Source organism: Epinephelus fuscoguttatus, linkage group LG18, assembly GCF_011397635.1.
Source record: "Epinephelus fuscoguttatus linkage group LG18, E.fuscoguttatus.final_Chr_v1".
In the NCBI taxonomy this organism is placed as follows: Eukaryota; Metazoa; Chordata; class Actinopteri; order Perciformes; family Serranidae; genus Epinephelus; species Epinephelus fuscoguttatus.
In genome coordinates this window covers 16,179,982-16,205,942 of record NC_064769.1, presented here as the reverse complement: position 1 = coordinate 16,205,942, position 25,961 = coordinate 16,179,982, and the positions used below count along the sequence as shown (strand labels likewise).

At 40.9% G+C, this 25,961-nt stretch overlaps 1 protein-coding gene across 1 annotated transcript in view; it reads right to left on the bottom strand.

Moving 5' to 3' along the window:
- The window catches only part of brinp1 (bone morphogenetic protein/retinoic acid inducible neural-specific 1), a 170,677-nt gene that overhangs the window by 57,004 nt on the left and 87,712 nt on the right, over window positions 1-25,961 (bottom strand). The window contains exon 4 of the mRNA XM_049604572.1: window positions 20,068-20,237. Within this exon, the coding sequence (XP_049460529.1) occupies window positions 20,068-20,237 (170 nt within the window). The remainder of the gene's footprint in view (window positions 1-20,067; window positions 20,238-25,961) is intronic.

Sequence of the window (25,961 nt, the reverse complement as noted above, 5' to 3'; positions counted from 1 at the left end):
ACAGGATTAGGAATGGGGCCAATTTGGACACGCCTGATGAGTTTCCAATACATTGCTTTTTGTAACCCCTTGTTGTCTCAATATATCAGCTGGTATAAGCTGTTTCAGCTGTTTTACACTAACACCAAGAACTGATCAATGAAATGAATAAATAAAATAAATAAGAAACAAATATCACACTGACGGGTAAATACAAATGAACAATGGTTGTAGGATGTTCACCACCTATGGCTTCAGTAACTTGTGTATTCTACACTAGCATGTGAGTGTGTGTGTGTGTGTGTTACAGTGTGTTACCATTTTTCCTGTCTTTAATGTTGATACTGCACCAGATGGTGGGCTGACAAGCAAGAAATTAGACAGATGTATATCTTACCCTTGGCATCAGGCTGTTGGGGGGGAAAAATGCAAAATCATGGTGAGACAGACAGGGACAGGCTCTGTAGGAGAACTATACCATCTTAGTATTCAATGGTCTCGCTCTTGAATAAATTTAGCTAATTTTCATCATCCTAGGACACACGGCATTCACATCGCAGCGCTGCGACATGATTGCTGCATGTGCTGTATGATTTAATCACTTTAAATCTTTTAATCTCTGGGTGGTAAATTAGCGCTATCAGTATATGACAGTGAGTTACTGTGGCATTCTTAATGTGCATGTGTTTAAAACACATAACGTTTAATGCCTGGTGATAAATTCAGTTTGTAGTGACAGAGAAACACCGACGGCTACTAAAGCTATAGAAATATTTCATTATACTATATGTGTTTTAAACTAGGTCAGCATAATGCCTTTATGCAACCAGTTTTTCTTTTAATAATGTTCCCTCAGTGCAATATGCTTTCCTTTAACACACAACTGAACTAAAAGACTACAAGGCTGACACATGTAGTGTGTTTATCTTTATTTTTCTCTATAATAAAACCCTCTCGTTTACATCCTGGAAGAATAATGCAATCCAAGTTACAATGACAGAGATATTAAGGCAAATAATTTGGTTAATAAAACTGCTTTTTTCAATTAACCCTGCTGTTTAAATGCAAGTAAGCTGTGCTCCCTTTATGAGACGGACATGCAGTGCTATAAAATCACATTTAAATATGTTTGTACTTAATTTTCTGATCATGTCAGACCCCTGTGCAAAGGATTTTACCCTCTGGGTGAGGTAGGGCCTGGTACAGTAAATCTGTTCTGACTTGTCTGGAGGTTACTGCATCTTCCAAATCGCTTGGGTGAAAAGAAAATGTTACTCCTGTGAAATATCATTATGTTCATCCGTGGTTTACAATAACAGTAATTTATATTGATGGTACACAAAACAACCCACACATCTTTTGTTGCTAATGCAACTTGAGGTTTACTCGGGAGACCTATGTCAGTCCAATTTCACTGTAGAACACAATAAAGCAAAACACAATTCTTTGCTTTAGTGAAACTAGGAACCGTTTTTGACAGCTATTGTATTGGGTTTGAGTGTTAAAATTGTTTGTGAGACATTAATGATCATCTCATTGCATTTTTCATCCAACCAGTTCAGAGTTTTCAAGCATGTTCCCTACTTTATTTCATTCCAGCCAAGCAATAGACTTTGAAATGCACTTCATGGCCTTGCAAAAGGTGCATGTGCAGATTGATTACAGAGCTCCACTTGCCTATCACACTCCACCATCTTGATGGCTGCTGACGCTGCTCTTTTTCCTCCCTTTTTGTTTTGCTTATCAGCGAATGAATTACTTCCTTCCAAAGGTTGTGTTGCATGATCCATGGTGACTGAGCAAAGTGAATATCTGTCCTCTGTCGCCAACGGACATCTTCCCAGGTGGCAAAGCAGGCGTGTATACGAGCTAGCTGGGGCGCATTTACATTAGTAGTTACACACAAATCACACACTCCAGTGGATGTGCATAAACATGAGCGCAGCTTGCCGCAGCCAGTTTACCATACAGTCATTTTTCTCCAAGAATTATTATTCCAAGTTGGGAGCAGACATACCCAGCTTTATGGATTAGAGACTGACCCTTGTAATCTGAATGACTTTAGGAGGGCAGTATGCAAGGCTTGTTTGGTTCTCTCTTTTCATTCTCTCCAGCACACACCATAAGAGTGCTGTGCACCAGATTATGAAAATGGAGTATAACGCAATAAAAATACAAGGAGCAATCAAAGGACTGAAGTGGGCCGAGGGGGACTTAGAGGATTTGGATTATTAAGCAGAACACAACAGTGGAATCCCACTGGGCCCCGACTGTATCACAGCCCACAGACAGAAACCATGGTTCTGGAACATCCTCTCTAATTGTCATCTGTCATCAAGTAAATCATCTAAGCAAGTAAATAAGAGATGATGCACATGAGATCCTGCCTGTCTTCTGTTTCTATATTTTTCTGCTGGCAAACTGAATGTACATGAACTATTCCCCAAGCCCCAAATGTTGGAAAACTAAGTTTCTCCTGTCTGGGCAAACTTCTTTGTTTTTCAAAATGCAAAAATTCATCCCGGTGACATACTGTACTGTACATGCAAATACATTGTCAAATCCTATACTGTGTCTCACATCGGATAGTTGTGTACTTATACTTGCTATTTTGAGTGCATGGGTTGCGTTCACACTGAGAAGTATGGCAAACTGCAATGCACTATGAGTACCTGGAACTGTGGAACATTGGTCGCCAAGTTGCCTACGTAGCTGTGTAGTGGAAGGAGCAGGAACACAAACAAACCTTAAACTTGTGAAATGTCGGCTGACTGCTGTGGTGAACACCGAGCCATTGTGCAAATACACATGTGCATTTTTCACTGTTAACATAGTGTTGTTAGATATTATATATTTTATATATAATAATATATAATATATATAATATATTAGCCATCAGTTTGTTTATTTAATATATAAGTCTAAATGTGAGAAAGGTAATGTTTTTATTTTTAATGTATGTAATGTACCTTGTTGGTGTTGTATGCTTTTTTAACGGTCTGAGTCTTAAAATGAAAATGAATTGAAACTGAAACTGGCATGCTGTGCAGCTGCAGACAGTAAATCAGGGGTGTGTGGGCTGAATATGTGGGTTCTGAATGTGTGTGTGTGTGTGTGTGTGTGTGTAGACTCAATTACATTTATTTTTTCTTCTCATATTAAAATGAATCCTATATGAGCTTGTCTCTGTCGGTTACATGCCTCATCTGTTGGTAAGTGCACCAGCCAAGTATTTTGACCTCAAACATAATATACTTTTCTAAAGCAATGCTCTCATTACACTCATATAAACTAAAATTAGAATAGAAATGTTTATCATTTTATTTGATTGGAAGTGGCCTAGATGTTCCACTCTAATTAGGCACCTGTAGCTGACAACATACTGTTAAGTTCTATACACTGTATCTCACAACTGATGCCAGCACTGTCCATGTGTGTTCAGCACATATGCCGAATCACTTGTATGGTTGACCTCTCTGATGCACATGCCTTCAGTTAAGCACCAATTAAAAAACTCATTAGGATTCTGGAATTTGACAGTTTATCTTTTTTTTTTAATGCAGAATGTTTGGAACATCCAGCAGTCAACATGGGAGGCAAAGGTCGGCTCATGACAGAGATAACGCCTGCTATTATTACTCCAAGAGATGCAAATATTCTTACAGAGAGTAATTGCAAAATAGGCACATTTTCTTGGAGCTTTGTGAATTATCAGGGATAATCGCAGGCCTCTCAAAACACCAATTGTAAGATGAATGTCATAGGAATTACTTGTGCCTAATTAGAGTGATTAAGAATTGGGTCATTTTCAATAGAATAAAAGGTTGTTATCTGTTTCTTCCCAACAATGTCCAAATCTACAGTGTTTCAGGGGAGTGTTGTGTGAGTTTTAAACTTGTGTGTACATCTATACCCCCCATGTGTCAACAGAAAATACAATCATAGAATGTAGTTTAATGTATGGAATAAAATTAAAAGGTTCCCAATCTCCATAGACTTAATAAGTATTAATTTTACATTAGCATTGCAGCCCTGTAAGAATACAGAAGAAATCTTATGCATTCAATATCACCCTTGGATGTGTATCGACTGTCTCAGTTGTGCCATAAAACCACTTTTCACCAAGTTCATTAAAATTATCACAGCATATGGAGCTCTCATTATTTCTATAATTCCTGTAACTTGTCATGGGAGCAGTGTGTCCTCACTTCTGTTTTTCAAAACTGAGAGGAAGTCGACTTCTCAGAAAGCAAACCTCACATTTTACCGTGTCCCCAAGTCACATTTCAACTTGAAAGACCGAGGAGAATAAAAAAAAAAAAAGAAAGAAAAAGAAAAGAAATGGTTTGAAGTTACGTGAGATAAGGAAAACAAGGGATGACAGCAATAAGATGGGTGAGTGGGACAGGGAAAAATACTGTAAGGTTCAACTGTCTTCATTACACATTGCCTCTGCTGAGCCCTCCTAATACGTCCATCACCTGCCATTCTCTTAATGACTTGCTATTTCTGGATACATAGAAATGAAGAGACGTGCTCCTCAGTAATTCTCCTGGCCTGATACTGGAAGATCTCCGAGGACGTTTTTTTCTGCCTTGCTCATATCATATTACATGTTGCTGTAGTGTTACGGTAAGAGGGACGGTGCAGCCATATAACAGGAACACATGTAATGCACTTTGCTGTGATGCATCTATAGCAGAACTCTGAATGTGCCTGTTGAAGCCATTTTTAATGTAACCCATTTGTTTAAGATGACACTGAGAAAATGATCAACTTTGGGGCATTTCTAATTATAACTGTGGCACTCTCAAATGCGCAAGTCAAGCAACACTGCATAGAAAATCTGTCATGCTTGCTTGTGGCAAATGCAAATTAGATGTAAACTGCTCCAAACTTGGCTACTGCAGTCGACAAAAAAATCTGGGTCATATTGTATACACATTAAATTCCCCTTACCTCACATGAGGCTCGCATGACTGGACTGTGAAATGAGGAAAAAGGGATGGTATGGCTGTGACTGCTCCACCACCACCATTACCACCACCACTTCCACCGCCACCCACAGCACTGCAGCATCATCAGGAAATATGCATATTGAGCGCTGGTGTAAATCAGAGTAACTGTATGGATAGGTGACCTTGCGAGGGATGCAGTAAGCACACTCCCCCCGGTAGGAACGCACACTTCACGCATGAATGCATATACAGTACGCACGGCAAATGCACACTCACATGCAGTATGCAGATAGCACGTACGCAGTCGATTCCTAATCGTACCTCTTCCTGCATAATCACACTTTCCCACAGGAAGGCATCCACTCGTAAAACTGACATTTTCTTTCCATTAAAACACTCCATTGGGTATCTTATTTTCATTCCTAAATGACCCTCCCTCTCCACTGGAGTTCTAGCTTGCAGCAATCAGGTTCAGGCACACAAAGACAAACAACCACATGTAATTTATTTCTATCAGCAAGGTATGATAGTCTTCACAGTGGGGAGAGACCTCGCAATGTATTGGCTTCATTCATGTTTTTTGTTTTAGAGCCTTACAGATGTATAATACATGAGGAAAACCATGTCCCTGTTATTAAATGACTTATTTTTTCCTGCTAAATGAAGGTATAGGGGGAAATTGGTGCACGAGTTGGATAGGCATTAAAGCTGTGCAGCTCAGTGGTAGCTGGAAAAGCAGCGACAATGATGATGAATACAGATTTTGGCACAAGAGGGAACTGAATTATGATTTATGAATCAGTAAAAATGGATAATGCCCCTATGTTGAATGGCTTCTGCGATTCTTTTTTTTTTATTAAATAAAAGAGCTGCAATACGTTCATGGAGATAAATGATGTACAGCAGGAATCCCCCCCTACTGTACGATCTCATTACATCGTAACCCCGGGCCAGCTTATTCGGTACTGTGGGTCTAATGCGCTCTTGTTTGCCTGTGTGTATACATGCATGCTGTCATAGCTTTCCTTGTATATTTCACACAAGGGAACGCAACACAGGCAAGGTCGGGAGACTAATTTTATGTTACAGTGTTGTGTCATCCTTTCCATAGCGTGTACATGCGTTCTTTGCTTTAGTTTTATGTTGTCTTTATTGCACAGCTGTGGTTAATAGTGGCTGTATGTCTAATGCACAGGGGGAAAAGACAGAAAGCATTTGTTTAGTGTATTTCAGGATAGGTGGGTCTCAGGTAAATAACAAGGCTAAGACTCTGCTGAAGGCGCCAGCAGCACAGTGGGGATATGTCTCGGTTTTGATTAACGTTCACATGAAGCTAAGACCTCTTAAGCAGTGCAAAGGCTCAGGGAGACAGAGCAGGGTATCAGGGATGAAAGGTTTGATACATTCAGCCAGCCACTATGCACGTAGTCTATCAGCCCACACATTTAGTGGCAAGCAATTGGATATAGCATGAGCCACAAAGGACACGCACACATAGGGAAAAGCTACTCATGACCCCTCAAAGCATGTCTTAGGTCAAACACTTTGGTTATTACTGATTTTGATTACTAGTGAATTCTTATTTAGCTATGAAATCAGTGCTCCTTGGGGACCAATTTTACATGCAACCTTAATGGCACTCGATAAATGTGTTTTCAGTATTCCAACCGTTGCAGCTCGCGCAGCATGTGGAACCTGTAGGAGTCCAATAACAATCAAACAATTGTTTGTATTTCTCGCTGATGAAAAGACGACTGAGTTTATAATGAGAAAGCTTGGCATTACTGCCTGCACAGATGTCTGATGTCATCAAAGACTGATTGTTGTATGTCCTGCTGGCTGCCCTGATGTTCACGTACTGTTCGGCTGCCTCATTAGTAGTCCAGTAATGACACATTTAATCAAATAATGCTTGCAAAGATTAGGGGAAAAAAAGCATAAATGTTGCTTTGATATACTGCATATACATGATTATTTACATTTCTAGTTAAAGCATGACATATTTATTCTATGTTTTCTTTAATTTCATGATGGCACCCACTACCTGTGTGCATGTATGTGGATGGATACTTTATTTTGACACAGTCAGTCAAACCTTGCATTGACGTCAATGTTCTAGTATACACAGAGCAGACTGACCACACAGCAGCCTGCTATTGTACACACCACAGGAGCCACATAGTTAGCAGAGCAACCACATTAGCTTTCCTCTACTCACCTTATCTTACAAACATGACCACACATCTTGTCGTGCACCTTAGCTTGTTAAAAGAGCGACCAAACAAATATCACCGGGTAAATGTGCACTGTTACCCTCAGTTTGCAGGTTAGATGGCTAATTAGCTGCTCAGTGCAGAAAATTAAACAGCATGTAAACATACCTGCAAATGTCACTTTGGTCCAGTTAGATGCTGGTGTGGGACTGTACTGGCTTCATATTGGCCATGTGAATTTTACTACATCCCTTATAAGCAACCAAATTTGATGCTGCATTTTCTCAAATGATGATAAGACATTTGGTTACTATTTTGTTTTGGTTCTAGGACAACTGCTATCCATCATCACAGGAAGCAGTTCTGTGATATCAGGCGTGGAGCCAAACAAAAGTTGGCGGCGAACCATTTGGGACATTTCGTTAAAGAGAAGGGGGCATCCACCAGCTTGTCCCTGACATCTGCACAATATGCAGCCATCTCCAAATTAGAGCCTCTTTTCTCTTCAAAATCAAATGCAATTGTGGTTGGGGTGTCATAAAACTTCTTTCCAGAGGGACTATTTTTATTTTTTTTTGCTTTATTGGCTAATGGGTGCTCCCTGAGAAACAAGGGTTAAATCAGCAAGGGTTTGCGACTGCATTTGTCTGATAGCTATTCAAGAAAATTGTTCTTTGTTGCAGGCAGTGCAAGACACATCTTACACGGCACATGACAGACGTGTGTAAGAAGCTATTAAAGGTCATTAAATCAAATATGTTTTAGGTTTTCACATGAAACTATGACGGTGATTGTGTATTGTGCTATAGTTTATATTGAGGTAAGAAGTAAGATGCTTATCATGTTAGGACCATAATAGGAATTTACAGTTCAAAGTAACTTGTAGTTTGGGGGGGGAACTTTTAATAATCTAATATTAAAGTTAAAACAGAGTTAATATTATTAATAATAATAAAAATACATTGCCTCGGGTTGATCGTTATCATTGCTGGGGATCTATCTTTGATGGAGGAGAACATACATATTTCAATGTATTTAGTGTCAGGAGAAAAATATCAGATAATCAGCAGTTTTATTCATTACATCAGTAGGTTTGCATTATTCTATCGGCATACATTTGCTTATTAATTTCTGGGCATAGAGAAGCACTGAATAAAAGAAGACTCTTCTCTCATTGACCCTCAGGGGATCAAATGAAAGGAAATCAGAATACTGGCGCAGTATAATAAATATGGTACAATGCTTCCTTTAATATAGTTTGACTTCAAGACTCTTCTTGTTCTTTTTTAATATTAGTATTCTTGTTATTATTATTATTAAAGGTTCACATGACAATCAATCTTGTTAGCCTTCAATCGACAGGACAGACAAGCGTGAAAGGGAGAGAGAGAGAGGGAATGACACGCAGCAAAGGGCCGCAGGCCGGAGCCGAACCCGGGCCACTGCGGCAACAGCCCTGCACATGGGGCGCCCGCTCCACCACCAAGCCACCGACGCCCCGACAATCAATCTTGTGAGGGTTCAAGTAATGCATCTGTGTCCAAACCACTGGACCAATCGGCATCCTGGGAGCACCTATTGGCAGCCATAGATGTGGCATGTGTGTGTGGAGACATTAGACAAAAATAATAGACGTAGCTACCATGGCATCACCCACTTGTGGCCTCACGTTTTGCAGCCTCAAGTTTGGCTTTTTGACTGTCTCCATCATGTTTTTTTGGAGCCAAAAGCCAAAATTATCCATAACTTTAAGCCTTAATAACTAAGTTTTGTACCAGGCTGCAAGCATGTTTATGTTTTAACATGTTTATTTTTGCTGTACTGTTGGGCATTTTAACATGGGGGTCTATGGGGATTCAAGTGGTCATTCAAAGAACTGCAGTGGCACTTCAATGATGGCTTCATTTTTCAGCCACAGAGGTTTCCCCTTGGTATGATTTAGGGGGATTTAGTGGCATCTAGTGGTGAGGACTGCAGACTGCAACCAGCTGAAACTTCTCCTGGTTAGAATTTCCTCAGCCGAATTTTCCAGAATATCTCTTCCTCCTCAAAACAAATGACACAAAAACATATCTATCTAGAGCCAGCGTTTGGTTTGTCCGCTCTGGGCTACTGTAGAAAGATGATGATCTCTGTAGAAGAGAACCTACTCCCTATGTAGATTCAAATAACTGCAGTTTGCAGTGGCAACTATGGTGGCTCCTCAAGAGGTTAGCATAGATGCTGCAATAGCATCGCTTATATCTGAACTGGAGTGTATTGCTTCATTGGCAGAAGAACAAAGAGCAGTACTGAAGGCTTTCCTCTGTGGAATAGATGTTTTTGCTCATATGGTCCGTTGATGTGATTGGTTGAGCTCTTTACAGAGGGCGACAGACAGATGGATCATCCAATCATCTGTCAAGTATTTTTTGAAAGTGCCTGCTCCAAACTGTTTCCAGTGCTGGCTTCTCAGATGGTTGTGTGCAACAAACCACCTGGCGCGACAGGTTAGACTCAAGTTGCAGAAAGTGGAAAAACTGATAAATGAGCTAATCATGAGGCCAGAGTTGCACTTGCCTCACAAAATATTTCAGTGGAACAAAGTGGTCCTGACTTTCAACCTGCTTACTCGCAGACAGGAAATGTCTAAAACATTTCTGCTGTATTGACACGTGTTTTTCATCCTGATTGTAAGTTTGCACTCCAAAGCAGGTCTCACAGCCACACTGAATCAATATTGGAGGAGCAAAGCCCTTGTTCTCTGTGTTTATAGATCCGTGCCTTCTGCTGGACTTTGCTTCCCCTGCACATTCTGATCACTGTCTGTCTGCTGCCGACGTGACTGGAGAACTCCAATTTATGCTGCCTATATTTATGGTTGGCAGACACGAGAACGTAGGTTCAGACGATTTTTGGTGATGGTATATCTGATAATTATGCACATTTTTAAAGAGTATTTAAAAAATAAAATTACATTAAAGGCATTTCATATTTCTGGAGCCTATCCCAGCTGACACTGGACGAGAGGCGGGGTACACCCTAGACAGGTCACCAGAAGATCACAGGGTTAAAACATAGGGAAAAACAACCATAAACGCTCACCCCACTCACTCACATGGTGGCTAGGTGGGTCAACGACTCACATTGTGACCTTAACGACTCTGAAACTAAGAGCTCACGAAACCCCTACGACTCTGCAAGGGTTCCCATCCACACAGGGTTTATAGCCTGCAACTTCGTACCAGTCATTTAGAACTGAAGAAGCTTCTTGGATGAGAGGCAAAATGTCTTCAAGCAACGCAAGCAAGTCCAGTTGCCTACGATATAGCACTTACGATTACCATGACCTAGATGACTTAGAATCTTCACCGACAACATATACGCTCAAATTTAGAGTCACCAGTTTACCTAAATGGCGAGTCTTTGGACTGTTGGAGGAGGCTGGAGTACCTGGAGAAAACCCACGCTAGAACAGGAAGAACATGCAAACTCTGCACAGAAGGGCTCCTTCACCCTGGGGTTCAAACCCTTCCACCTCGGGCTCAAATCAAGGACCATATTGCTGTGAGGCTACTATGCACATTGGTATAGTTACTTATAGCCATACATCTGGCTCTCGACTTTTATGCAATGCAAATTATAGGAAAGAGGACAGTAGACACTTTTCTTCGGAGAGAATGTGCCCTGGACTCTAACCCCAGCCTATTACGACACTGTCTGCTGCTTTAAAATGAGATGAGAAGAGTTAATGTGATTGGCCATTACTGAAGGCTGTGCCATCTCTATTCTCTGATAATATATTCCTGAACAATGTATTTACCCCTATTTCACCCTTTCCCCTAGTTTCCACATTTCTATTCTGCTTGTAGTCATCAAAAGTGCAGAAAATAAATGTTGGTCATACCAAAGTATGCTTGCGCCCTGAAATTGTGTTTGAAGACATACAGCACCACCAGAATTAGCACTTACATGCAGGTTTTTTTAAATGCAGGAACACTAGCTAAAAATAGTCCAAAGACTTCTTCCCCATTGCCAGTAGATGACTATGCTTTCTGCTTTTTTATTTTTATCTTATACTAGTGTGTCATGCTTGACATCATGAACGCGCCAGAAAACAGAGTTAGTTAACGGTAGAAAGCAGCATGGAGGCCAGTAAAAATGTTACTCTGGCTACTTCTTTACTTATAAACCTACTTTCAAACTCAGTGCTGACTAATTTGGAGCAAATTTTGAGCGCTGCTTTGGTGGAGATGGACAGAATTTGTGGCGGCACATCATTGCATCACACCGCAACAGGGGCAACAGTGGCGTGTCCAAGTGGATGTCATGTTTCCATCTTCAATCACCAATAAGAGCTGATCAGAGCCGGAGCTGATAAATATTTGTGATTACTACAGAGTCATTTGTCCCAGGAGTGAACGCCTATATATATTGAGCCATCCGTGTTTTCATAAAAGAAAAGAAAAACAAACACAATGGTTACCAGTGACCATGACAGATTCTGATTCAGCTGTCAATGCTGGCTCCTTAGTTTGCGGTAATTTCATTAAACACTACTTTATGTAGAAATATGCATCACGTAGGCACCATATAAACCAAAAAAAGGATCTCAATTCTGACACTGGGCCTCTCTGCAAGACAGAAATTTAGGATTATATAATAATTTAGGGCTCATTTTAGGCGCTTATCATTGATTTTGTTAATCAAATTACCACACAGCAATTACACACTGTGAACCTGGAGCTTTCAGAGCCCCTGGGGCTGTGGACCACTATGCTTAGTCAGTAATTAAGCTGAAAAGTATGCATCATTAAACACAGAAAATGGGGGAAAACTTGAATTAAATGTAGTAGACATTATCAGCATTTATACCATGTATTCTTAATCCCTTCCCTTTCAGTGAAAGTCATCAGTCTTATTTATGCACCCAGTATCTCACAAATTTGCCTTGAGGGACTTTACAGTCCAAACGCAAATGGAACATATATGACACCCTCTGTCCCTATAGTCTTAGTCCAGATAAGAAAAAACCTCTAAAACCATTTAATGGGGAAATATGGAAGAAACTTCAGGAAGAGCCACAGAGGAGGGGTCCCTTTGCTTGGACGACAGACTGCACACAGAATAACCAGCAACGTAAACATATATGGAGAATACAGAGTCACCAAATACTACAAATGCAGAGTCATTCCTGCTATACACTACCTCCTTTATACCCTCTCTGTAAACAGCCATGTTTGTTTCACTTGATAGAGCAGGCCTATTAAACTGCTATTTCATCCTGTTAGAAGAGTAGGAGACGTTCATCATGAGTTGCAAAGTCCTCACTAACTCTGGAGGATGCTTTACCTGATAGGTGAAAGACAAGCTATCTTGCATGCCTGTATTCCCATTAACCAACTCACAAACTCAGTCAATCACCAATCCATCCCGAGCCCATTGCCAACCTCAGACAAAGCCTCACCTCTTGACATATGCTTCAGGTCCATCAGCCTTGATCAGCAGACATGCAGTCCACTCAGCTCTACAGTAACCCTGTGTGTGTATGTGTGTGTGCTGTATGGATACTCTCCCCTCTCAACACCTCCTGCCTCCCTTGCCTCAGAAACTGACTCAGCAGCCACTGTCAGGTCTGCTTAATTTTGTCATGGTTGACTTCCTGCTACCTGGAGTCTCATCTGCCAGAGCCCCTTAATCCACTTGTCACTCACAACAACAAAAAGCTAGGAAGGTGCTCCTTGAATGAAGACAGGGAGGTGGAGCATTGGCGGGTGTATGGGAGAGTTGGATTGGAGGTTTTTGTGCAGGTGCGGAGGCACAGGTGCATGGCAGCAGCTGTGGGAGTTTTGGACTCATGGAAAATTTCAAGACTAGGCCATTTCCAAGAATATACCAGGAGAAAAAAAAATGAAACACATCATTCTACCATGTATGCAACTCGTTGTATAAAACTATACAGATGCAGTTTCATAGAAAATAAATAAGTATTCATGTATATGTGTGTGTGTTTGTTGTAGTACTCAAGATCAGTTTTAAGCCCCGTTTCCACCGGTCCAAGTGGTTTTTGTGCCTAAACCTAACCAGACCTTAACCACAGGGCATCATGATGATTTCAGAACGGACTTCGGAACAATGAGTTTAATATAGTCGGAACAATGGGATGTCGAACCAATGGGCTGTCGAACTAATGGGCAGTTCCCTTTCCACCGAGCAGTGGTACAGTTCAGTTCGGTATGCTTTTTTTCTGTTTCCACTGGGAAAAGTTGTGGATGGTACCAAAGGAACCGTTCTGTACCGTCCCAATTTTTGGTTCCCCCTATGGTTGGGGAACCTAGCCCAATCCTCACTTGGAGGGAAAAAAAAGTGTTGTGGAGTGTTGTTCCTGTGGGCTCCGGCAACACTTAACCCCTGAGCTTGCCTTAGAAGGGCTTAACGTCCAACCCGCTATATTTAAATATCCCATGGAGAGAGACGCTCACTGCAGCCTGTTTAATTTTGTTCTGAAAATGTCGGCATGCAACCTCATTTTGTGGACGATAAACGAGGTGTGGACTGATAAAGGAGGAAAGACAGTGAGTGCTGGACGGAGCAGTGAGTGACAACAACACTGCCCCCATGAAAGAGTACTGTTTGCAGTGGAAACACTACACTGACCTCAGGTCTAGGTACCACGTCTGAAGGGTTACTTTTGTTTCCAAAGGTATCATCCCGAAAGTGTCTGGCGGAAACGGGGCTTTAGTCTCGAGACAATGACCTTTTAAAGGTCTTGGTCTCGTCTGAGACACGACAATATTTTTTACCCAGTCTTGTCTCCGTCTGACAAAAAGGACTTGGGATTTATTTCAATCCTAGCAAGACCGCGACTGCAGGGATAACACTGCATTCTCTGTTCTAAAAGTTGATCTCAGCTCCTTACTGTGTGCCTTTGTTTGCTCACAGAAAATGAAGGACAATCCCCACACATAAAATTCACCTCTGCAATGCCTTTAGATTATTTTATGAAGACATTTGTGATGGTACACTAACACATACACACATATAAACAGCGTGGCAATAAAAGAGGTGAAGGAAAAGGAATTTTCATTTGTTTTCTCTAGATGTTTCTATGGGTTGTGGATCTGTCAGATCAGTTTGAGGGGTGCCTTCAGTTTGCATGTTCCACAGTTTATCATTAGTGTGTCATGCAGTGTGAGCTTTACTACTCTTGGTCTTGACTTGGTCTCAACTCCTCAAAGTCTTGGTTTGATCTCAGTGCCCTCTGGTCCTGGTCATGACTGGGTCTTAGTGTAGGCGGTTTAGACTTCAACACTGCCTGTTCCAACACTATCACATGCAGTTTTTGAATTTTCTGTTCTTTGACATCTTTTTGTTTACTGCAGTTAAAAATGAATTTTATCAATAGTACATCAGGCGTACAGCTGTTGCCCGAGATGAATATTCCAACAGCCTGGTGCTGATTTGGCATAATTCAAATAAGCTAACTGCAATGGATTAGAGTTCTGTAACTGCACTTAACTTTAGTAATTTGCCTTTTTCAAATTAATGAAACTTATAGATATAATTTCTGTTACCCCCAGACGGCTGAATTCAATTGAATGAAAATAAAAACTTCAAAACAGCCTCCATGCAGTTATGGATGAAAGATATAACCCATTAATCTCCAGCTCAGATGAGACTTTGCTGGTATTACTGCCACAGTCACATTAAAATGGTATTTTGATGCTGATGCTAATGGTGTAAAACGTGTCAAAAATATCAACACCCTACTCAACGCCATCTCAGTTATATGAAACTTCTAGTCCCCGCATTAGATGTGTCAAGTTACATCTAACAGATGTTTAGCCACATGTCAAGATGTCATTCAGCTCATAGATGACTCCATGTAAAATGATTTTCTTCACTGGATATTGATTGATTAATTGCATCTGTACCCTTGGTGATGTGCAAGTCTCAGTTGCAATTTTGTGGCTCTTAGTGTGGGAGTCATCTCGTGAGAAAGTAGCTCTCAAATTGTGCTCGATTGGAGCCCACTATCTCAGGAGCTCCCCAGATAAATAGAGACAGATAAATTGAGACATTGTCCCATGTCATATAGTTAAAAACCAATCTTTTCAAACGAGGCTCCAGAACCCAATCTCTCGGTCCAAAAGTAAGACTTGTATATTAAAGTCTAGGTGGTCTTCATATTTCGAGGAGGGGAGGCACTGTTGCAGGATGCGAATCCATACTATCATGTGGCATTCCAATTCCTCCGTGGCGCAGCCTATTTTCACATCTGCAATCTGCTCTCTGCTAAGAATTGTGTGATTGCAGAGCCACGGAAAAACCAGAGAAGTCTAAATAATTATGCTCACCAGGGCTTGAAATTAACACCAGCTAACTCACTCAGTCTAGGTAAAATTTGACAGTGGCAGGTAACACAATTCTACCTGCAGCTTTGTTGGCTGAGGTTTTCTGTTTCCATATCAACACAAAACTTCTGAGGCTTCAGCTGTGGCGTGTGTGCTTGAATGTACTCTCTCCCACCTACTCGCTGTTTTTACCGCACAACTGTCTTATTGTCCATATCTGAATTTTCTGTTATTGAGTGTGTCAGGTATAATGAAGTTCAAAAAGTAGTGTGCAGCTCTTTTATCCGCAGCACAGTAGTGGTGTTGTTGTGGTTTAACATGCTGTAGTCGGGATGGCAAATATAAAGAGAGGAATTGCACAATGTGACATTTTCACAGTGGAAATGTTGTTTTGTGACTGCACAGCTATGCACATATCTTTTTTGTGTATGTGTGTTGTGATATATTTGGCATATTTACTCCCACGTTAACATACTTGGATGGAATAGTACTCGAAATACAATGATGCATTTCACAGTCAGTAATCAACGCTCGGTTCCTCTGGGTCATCCGGGTCCCTACAGCTATACTGGAAAGCATAATAGAAGCAAACAGTCCTTGCTGCTGAACTGCTGACTTGTTAATCAAGTTGACATCTTCACACAACAAAACATCCCAGAAGCAGTGCTGCACATTCAGGCTCACTCCAACTCCAACTTTTTTTTTTTTTTTTTGGGTTGCCGTATATGTATTGCCTTGAAAACTAGGTGCATACGGGCAAGGTCATAGCAGACAGGAGATGTTGTTGTGGGCAGTATTATTTATTTGTTATACAGGTATACACAAGGAATTGTGATGCTTATCCCTGCAAGTTTGGTATAGGAGTGATTCACTGCCAGACACTATATGGGGCCCGAGTTGTTGTTGCGTTTTAATACTTTGTTTTTCTTGCAATAAAGCTGTCTTAAGTGCTTCAATAATTTGCAGGCATTTGATGTAATTTATGGTAGAGATACAGGGGAAAAAAGTCATTACATATCTGACATAATGAGAGTGGGTGTAATAATCAGCCGACAGCAGCTCTTTGATTTGTGTTTTTACATGACATTTGATAATGTGATAACAAGGGCAGCTCCAGTTGGCAGGAAGTAGAATGTCAAGCTGTATTCGATGCATTATTATCACCATTTATGAGTATTATTCTTATGAATAATGAATCGAGAGAGAGAGACAGAGAGAGAGAGAGTCATTTTGTACGTTTTAAAGCTAAACCGTATTCCAAGCTGATGGCGCCTCCCTCTTCACCTGAGACGAGAACATTTGGCTAATTACGGGAACACGGTCACCAGAGAGGGGGATTCCAAAACCCTGACCTGTGTGGTTTTAACTTGATGTTATTTATACTTTACTATTGCTTTCCCTAGCCTTCTCTCCTTAGTGTCCCTGGGTGAATGAGCATGTGAATTAAAGCAACTGGCAAGCAGTTGCAGGCAGTATCCTCACACAGGTCAGCTTTTTTTTTTTTTTATCAAAACAGAGAGAGGAGACGTCTATGTGTCCTGCTCCAGTTTGTTAATGTGCATGGCTAACTTATTTTCAGCTCCTCCAAGTGGTAAAAATGTATATGTCTTCTACGTTGAAAACCAAGCCCATACGACCCAGACATGTGATGAATATGCATACAGGATGTATGTGATTAGAATCACAGAAGCCACCATTCAGTCACATGTATGTAAATTAATGTATTACAATCCATCTGCTCACATCCCACAGCCTGTGGCAGCATTGCCTGCTTTGGCTTCTTGTCATCACACCTACCCCTCTATATGACTACTTTTGTGAAATATGTTGATTTGGTGAGTTTTTGTATTAAAACAAGCATATCTGTATAATGCCACCTTACAACTTATGCTAATGCAGATTCATTGGGATGCACCTTCCACGTATTTCTGTTTTGTAGTCTCATTGATTTGCATTACACAGACCGCCATCTGTCTGTGGAGGAGGTGAATGTATGAAGGTGTTTATCTGGCTGTCAAATCACATGGCTTGTGTGGAGGGTGGCACAATATGTTTATGTTTTTCTGACAGGCAACCCCTTTCTAATAACTGTTTTCTCTCATTAGCAAAAGTGGAAGTGTTGGGGTATTGTAGCAAAAAGTGCTAAGGAAGTATTTCACTGTTGGAAAGGTGGCATTTTCATAAAACGAGGCTGTCTATGCAGTAGAGACTTGCAAATACTTTTGAAATTGGTGATCTGAAAAAACAGTGGAAAAGGGCTGTGGCAATCCGCCTTTGCTCCAGAGGTAGAAAACCTACAAATATCAGGATGCACTGTGCCACACCAGACCAATAAATGCTCCCGCTAGTGATTGACCTAATGTGAGCTTGGCCGTTTTGACGCAAGAAACAATACAGCAACCAGTTGGTAACAATTTATCTTTAATCAAAGTTCATCGGTAAAGTAAGGGTGCTTTCAGACCTAGAGTTGTCTTGCATTGGTCTGAATCAGAGACTAATTTTGTTACTAAGTTGCATAATTGCCTAGAGTTGGTTCGTGTTCTCACGGCAGTGTTTACAAGCGGACCAGATCAGATGCCTTGTGCGAGAATGCTACTCTTGATTGGTCAGAATTTCCATGTGGGAAAATCCAGGAAGTAAACAAAACGTTGAAGAAGAGTAAACTTGCAAGATAAATGCGTCACTTTCTAATGCCACAGTGGAGGGACAACTACACAGGTTGATTTTAGCGCTGCTCATCGTGGACTATATTGCTGTCATTGTTCATTTTAGTCAAACCATACAGTTTGAAAACAAGGCGCGGCTCCAACCAGAAAACACTGTTTTGATGCAATGGATGTGCTGAATGCGCATATTAAGGCAGTACAGGAGGAGGCGTACATTGATAACCCTCCAGGACTGTAACATGCTCATGTTTAACCCAAACAATGTATTATAAAGGCCCATTTATGCTCAATGTTAAATATGGATCCGGATACGGACGGAACCTTCTGTCCGTGCTCCGCGTTCATTTCGTCCATATTTCTGCACGTTTCCATAAAGCTTACGGATACGGGCCAAACGGAGCAGTACCACCGGGAACCGTGGGGGCAGTGTTGCTGTCACTACCCGATACGTAGCTCTAGTGAGACACGAAGAAGAAATAATTCAATTTCTCTCATTGGCAGTACTATAGAAAAGAATTCTCTGTCCTCCAGTCGCGATGCATAACGACCTCACCGACCACCGCCTCCTACAACACTGCCTCTGTTTTTGTCTTTTATGCAAGAGGTACATTATCAATATATCCTCCACAGTCGCCATGTTTGTTTTTGAGTTTGTTGTCGTCATAAACTTTTGACGCTGGGCTGCCCCCTGGTGGATATATTGGTTAACATCCATGCCAACGTAAAGGGTGCATGGAAGTATGTGGGCAGTGACGGTAACATCGTTTGAAACGGACGTATACATTTTCGTATGTAAAGGGAGCATAAATGAGCCTTAAGACTGCAGTTGGTTCGGATCGAGGTCGGAACACGTTCTTGGTCTGGTTGTTTTGGTGTGCACCTGAGTGCGATTGCTGTGGTTACACCTGCCCAAACGAACCGCACTTAAGGAGCGAACAAACCTGAGTGCGAATGAACTGAACCAAACAAGGCTTTTCTGAAAGTACCCTAAAATATGTGTCTGAAAACATTTGAGGTGAGAAATAAGTAACACAGTAACATTTAATCAGCCCTGCTTAGTTTTACCATTTGATGTCAGTTTTTTCAGCCTCTGTATTTACAACACAGGAAACAGTATTGGGCCCCCTGTTCAGAAATAATTGTATTACTGCCAATCAGTGCACTAAAATATGTTTCTGAAGACATTTAAGGCGAGAAATAGGCAATACAGTGACAGAATCTTTGTTTGTATTTGATCAGCATTGCCTTGTTACTGTTTGATCTGAGTTTGATCTGAGTTTAAGAAAGAAAGAGAGAGGGGCGGGTCTCTCTCGATATGTTTCTTTACTCGTTGTGTCCATGGTTGCCAGCATTCAAAAATGAGGAAGTACAATCTGTAGTTCAAGCATACTACTCACATTGTTATGATACAAAGCTGGCTGAAAATGGGTAAAGTATTCCTTTAAGAGGAATGTTGTCTAAACAAAGAGAGTGACTTTGACACCGCTGCTTTTGAGATGCAATGTGAAAGTGATCTTTCTCCAACCTCCTACATTTAACCGTACAACAAAGGGGGCAGATCAGAAAATACATTATTTTTGGAACACTCATACGGGTTGTTTTGGAGGGCACTTACAAAGCCCTTTTTCTGTCTCTTGGGTTTTCTTGGTCTAAATAAGGTGAAATTGCAAAGAGTACTTAAAAGGTCAGCTATGGTTCTTAATATATATGATTGTCAAAGAAAGATATAATGTAGGTTTGTTTATTCTGAAATCCAGTTGTCAGGCGCATGTCTGAACTATACTGTACATACCATTAACTGTACGAATGCAGCGTAGGACAAGAAATATCATCTGTGCAGGCTTGTCAGTGCGTCAGTATTGACATAACTCACAGTATATGTTTGTTAGTGAGTAGTGGATGTTAAGTTTGCACTGACCTTGATGGCATTGGTGGAAATTTGGATCTCATGCAGCTTCCTCATTGTGCCGTCGCGGTCAATGAAGTAGGACGAGGCCAGCTGATGAAGGGCTTCCACATTCTGAGTAGCGTTGGCGAGCTTCCTGTCCAGCTTGTTTTTGGCCAGGTACATAGTCAGTGCCTCCTCTCCTATGGGTAGCACAAGGAAATGGAAATATGATTAGGATTATACGCACTTAATGCCCTGGAAGTTTGAGGGGGGAAAATACTCGCTATGCTTAAAGTGTTAAATTAAAATGTGAGTAAAGCATTTGAAGAACTGAAGAAATTATCTTGATTTAAGGTGCACTGAATAAATAATGTGAGTGTACAGTGGATATCTTCATTTGTAAGAATTGTCCAATCCAGGCTTATCTCAGCAGGCAATGGAGCTCTTAACAGGAGGGATAAGTCAGAGGTCTGAATACCAAGGCAAGCAGTTTCAGCTTGAGAAACCAGATGCCCCAGTTTTCCAGGAACAGTCTCGGTATTTGCTGCTTCATCCCCAGCTGGCACCATCCCCAGAAATGTCCCCGGATTTACCCCTATTGGGATGGCATTATTTCCATGAGAGGTCCAGTGATATAGAATTTTTACCCCAATACCACAGGAATTTTATCCCGCTGAGAACAAATATATCACATCCGGTATCTTTTTCTTTTTCTTTTTCCCTCGGCTACCCCAGGCAGGGAGAAGACAAATTGAATATAAACAGAGAAACAGAAAATAACAATACCAATTGCAGAGAAAACTGGTAAAATATAATTCAGTACAGGAGGCTAGTGTGGAGCCACTTGAGGAGGCTTGTACCTGTTTGTCCTGGATTACCACACACCCACTGATTTTCTTCTACATCTGGATGACTGACTAAAATAACTTAGGCATGCTTAAATCAAATTACTGACCCTGTCTGGTGATACTAACACTGCCTGGAGAGGTGTTAAACCATTTCATCCTCATCTAATTCCCTCTACTTCTACTTCTATTCTTGCCAACAATGCTTTTAACCCACCGAGGAATATCTTACATAGCCAAGTTGTTACATCTTAAATCAGCAACAATCTGTTTGGTGTCTTGCTGGTATAAATATCTGCCACAATTAAGCCAAACACTCCTGATGAGCTATTGTTATTGTTAGTGGTGACGGTGGTGTCATTTCTGAGTAGTTTAAATGTAGACTCGGGTGGACGTGAGGTTCTTACTCATTTGCTGAGGTGAGGATGAAGTTACCACCTCCAGCGTGATGTGAATTTACAATCACCTCGGCTGTAATAAGGTCACAACTACTGTGAATATAAAACTGATTTTGCACACAAAAATATCAGCATGCCTGTAATCTCTCTTCATAAACGGAGTCCTGTGCCTGGAATTAAAATTTGAGAGGTGAGAAATGAAAGTCCAAAATACCCTCACCCTGACTGATGTGTGAACAGTATGTACTATAAGTCAGGTCGAAATGTCCACAGGAAAACAGCGGGTGGGTGGGGAATTGTGTTTAAATTGAACCACTGACCTTTCAGTAAGTGTCTCTGTGTACAGCAAAAAGAAAGGAGAATGTGAACGCTTGAAGCAGCAACAGGGCTAAATATTTACAGAGCACCAGACAATCTCTCTGATTTGCATGTCATGTGTTTGTTTGTTGACACACTATAAAGGGTTGAGCTGCTCATTCTTTACACATCATATTTCTCCCATCTCTCATCCCTACAAGCAGAAACAGATGCATAAAAAGCAAACAAGCAAACACCAATTCGCCTCCGCGAGCTCACACAAACTTGCCTTCGAAGATTGTTGTTCAAATGGCGAACCATATGCATGGAACTCGTTCAAGAGCATGTCACATATGTTCAGGTTCCTGGCGATGTGAATGGTTATTTGGCCCCCAGCGATGCATTGGAATTGGTCACTTAACTTGTGGTGACCGTGACTAGGGGTGGGTAGCAGTCAGGGCCAATGTCTCATGCCTGGTTAGAGTACTAGCACTGAGGGGATGAGGCTCCATTCTCTGACGCTACCATGCTCTCGCTCCCTCGGGGGTTAGCAAAGTTACTTACACACACTTGACTTACACTACTGCACAAGAATAACTGTCGCACATTAGGCCCTTCATCTGCCCCTTTTTTTTTTATCTGTATTGCAACTTTGTGTGGCACGAAGGACGTCCTCTGTACATAAATATGGTTACTACTGCTGGTCAGACTAAATCATTACCTCTGTGGCTTTAAAAAAAATCATCCGTGTGCACCTTTCTGTAAGTAATACATTGTGTTACATTATTACAGGGCGCCTCGCTGGCACTCTGCCAGAATTAATCAGCTCATGCAGAGCTTATGTGTTTACAGCTGAGAGGTATTCAAAAACAATGTACTGTTTCACCTTAAAAGAGTGTGTGTGTGTGTGTGTGTGTGTGTGTGCGTGCGTGCGCAAAGGCCTCTCCTACACATGTACATTTTTTTTTTTTTTTTTTAGTGGTCCTTTTTTGTGCATGTGGATGTCAATTAGGGGTTGGAGTGCAAGTAGGTTTTTAAAGTAATGGAATAGCTGGGAGTGCTCAATTTGGCGTTAATGGTACATGTGTGGGTCACTTCATGGAGAACATTAAACTATACTGCTTTGTACTGTGCAGAGGAAAGCTGGTAATGGATGTATTCCCCCCCCCCCCCCTTTTCATCCCATATAGAACCATATAGATTCAAAGAATACACATTAGTTCCTGCTTTATTCTTTTATGCATTTAAAGGAACAGTGTGTATGATTTAGGGGGATTTAGTGGCATCTAGTGGTGAGGACTGCAGATTGCAACCAGCTGAATCTGCTCCTAGTTAGAATTCCCTCATTGTTCATTGCTTAGGAAGTTTTTACCAGGAGCTGAATTACGTCTCTTCCTCTCCAAAACAAATGGACCAGGTGATATAACACCAGGTAATGTTTCTCCAATGCTCTTTGACATGTTAGAGGTGGGTCGCTAGCCCAGCACCTGCCAGTGTGTGCTCACATTGTAGAAATAATGGACGTAGCTACTGTGACTCTACCCATGGGTTTCTGGACTCCTGTTTTGAAGCCTCGAGTTTGGCTTTCTAGCCGTCACCATCCTTTTTTTTTTTTTTTTTTTTTTTTTTGGAGCCAGAAATTACCATATTTGGGCGAGAGGCTGGTGCCGTGGAAGACCAAAGGGTGGATCTGACTGAGAAGCTGAGGACACTTTCAGCAGACAGCCTGTCACTTAAAGTGGCTTGCCTTTAAATATGCGCAACTTTAAGCCATAATAAAATGTAAATAGGTGAGTTATATAAAATTCATACTCTGTAAAGTTGTTGTAAATGGAGAAATTAATGATAGTGACCAAAACTTTTTTGTACCAGGCTGTAAAAATGTTTCTTTCTGCTGTAAAGTTTTTACATGGGAATCAACGGGGAATGACTCACTTCTGGAGCTAGCCTCAAGTGGCCATTCAAAGAACTGCACTTTTTGGCGATTTCCCATTGGCTTAATATTTAGCCATGGAGGTTGCAACTTAGTGCGCACCTCATTTCTTCATTTCATTTTTTTTTTACCATGAACCGAATTATCTCCAGTGTATTTAAAAAAACATTGTGTATGATTTAGGGGTCATTTAGTGGCATCTAGTGGTGAGGACTGCAGATTGCAACCAGTTGAAACTTCTCCTGGTTAGAATTCCCTCAGTGTTCATTGTTCAGGAAGTTTATACTGGCAGCCAAATTATCCACAGAGGACCTGGTGTTTTAAACAGGTAAAACACTGAATTAAACAGTTTCATGTCAAAAAAAAAAGTATTTTTCAGACAGTCTTGTTGCACAGGGACTGCTAATCATGGTGGCTGACACAAAAACATGAATCTTTCCTTCTAGAATCAGTGTTTGGTTTGTCCGCTGTGGGTTATTGGAGAAAGATGGTGGTCCAACATGGATCTCCATAAACGAGAACCTACTCCTTATGTAGATAGAGCACATTTTCAGGTAGCAAAAACTTGATTGTTATTTTCAGTTCTATATAAACTTAAGAATACATTTATTATATTCAATTTCTTAAAATATATCGCCCTGAATCCTACACACTGGACCTTTAAAATGTGGTCTGTGTATATTCTGGATATGGGAAAATAATTAAAGCTCAACACAAGCTGTGTTTTTCACAACAGACTTCAGCAGAGAACACTAAAAGAACACTAAAATTCAATTAGAGCAACAAAGAGAAACTAAAACATGATGAAAACATAAATAAATGGCCACTGATTACTGTATTAATCTGACCTTGAAAACAGTTGGATACACCTTTTAAAATAAAATACACGCACATGATACATTCAAATAAGTAGAGAAGTGACTTCAACCAATTTTCTACTCAACTGTAACTAGATTATCCCTGCTTTATGCAAGAGATATTCTAAAAGTGGGGCTGCTGCTTTGAGATAGCCACGCTCTCAATGCCCAATTATGCCCTGTGCTTTTTATGTTGGCAGCAGAACAACAGCGACGACAAAAAAGTTTCAAGCACAATGTGGCGAAAAGGTAGTGTTGGCAGCCTCCGCAGGGCAGTCTTCCACCAGAACCTCCGGCACAGCCAGTGCTCTGTGAACTCTAGCCTCAGGCTTCAGTGACCATAAGTCATTTCAATAAACTACTTCTTCCTCTCTGGTGCTAAAGGCATAAGACTGCTGCACTGAAAAGGTCTCGGATCCAGTCATATAGGTTGTGTAATCACCGAAGAGTAGGAGGGCAAATGAGTCCGCACAGCTGAGATACAGTCCCTCCTACATGTGGAATCTTTAGCCGGTCAATCTCGGTCACTTTTTAACAGGTCAGCCTGACCTTAAAGTGAAACTATGTAACTTTTAAAGAAAAATATATCACTTTTTTTCTATTTAAAATTATAAACAGAAATCATAAGCAATAAAACGCACCCGTCTTCAGTTCAATACACTGGTATTGCCGGTTGGCATACTTCCTAACCTCGAGACCTTGAATTTAGGGAGTATTTCAAAACGTAAGAGGGGGGTCCTTCCTCATAAAATGAGTTTCAGAGACTCTATTTCCTACATTCAAGTGGCTTTTAAAGAATGAAAATAACAAAATACTAAGTACCCTGCAGCAGTTTTATTTTATGTTAAATATATTTTTATTTATTTGCCTTAGCATTTCTTTTTTTTTTTTCGTCCTCACCCACCTGGCCCAGGCTTGGCCAGACTGATCAGATCAGAAATTTGCCAGGGCAGTTCTGGAGTTGCTTTTTAGATCCATAAAATATTTTGGTTTCGAGGAACTTCCACTGCCGGAGCATATCCATCATGATGGAGGTTTATAGCAGCTAGTAATGGAGTGGCAGGTGAGTGAAACCTAACGTTATGATTTGCCTAAGGGTGTGAGTAGCTTCAGCGATCAGACAACTGGATGTGGGCCATAACTCAAAAGGAAATATTAGAGTTTTGGCTCATGTGGTCCAGAGACAAATTGAGTCTGAGGCGATAGAGCGCAGATACTTTGGAACGGAACTACAGATGCAAGTATGTTGGAGCAGTTTTCCCGTAGCTCCTCATCCCAGTCACAAGAATAAATGTTCAAATTGTAGGTGTCTGCACACCAAAGATATGCAACTTTGCACCTTATTATGTAGGGGATATAATGAAACTTTATGTTTGCACATTTATAGTGCACAGCACCCCTCAGCGAAAATGTGTTTCTGCACGCATGAAAACAGTAGACTTTTAGAGTCATAGGTGTAACTTTCTGAGACATTTTTTGGTAACACTTTACTTAAAGGTATCTACATAAGAGTGACATAACACTGTCATGAACTTGTCATCAACATTATGTACATGTCATAAACGTTTATGACTGTTGTCATTAAGTGTCATTC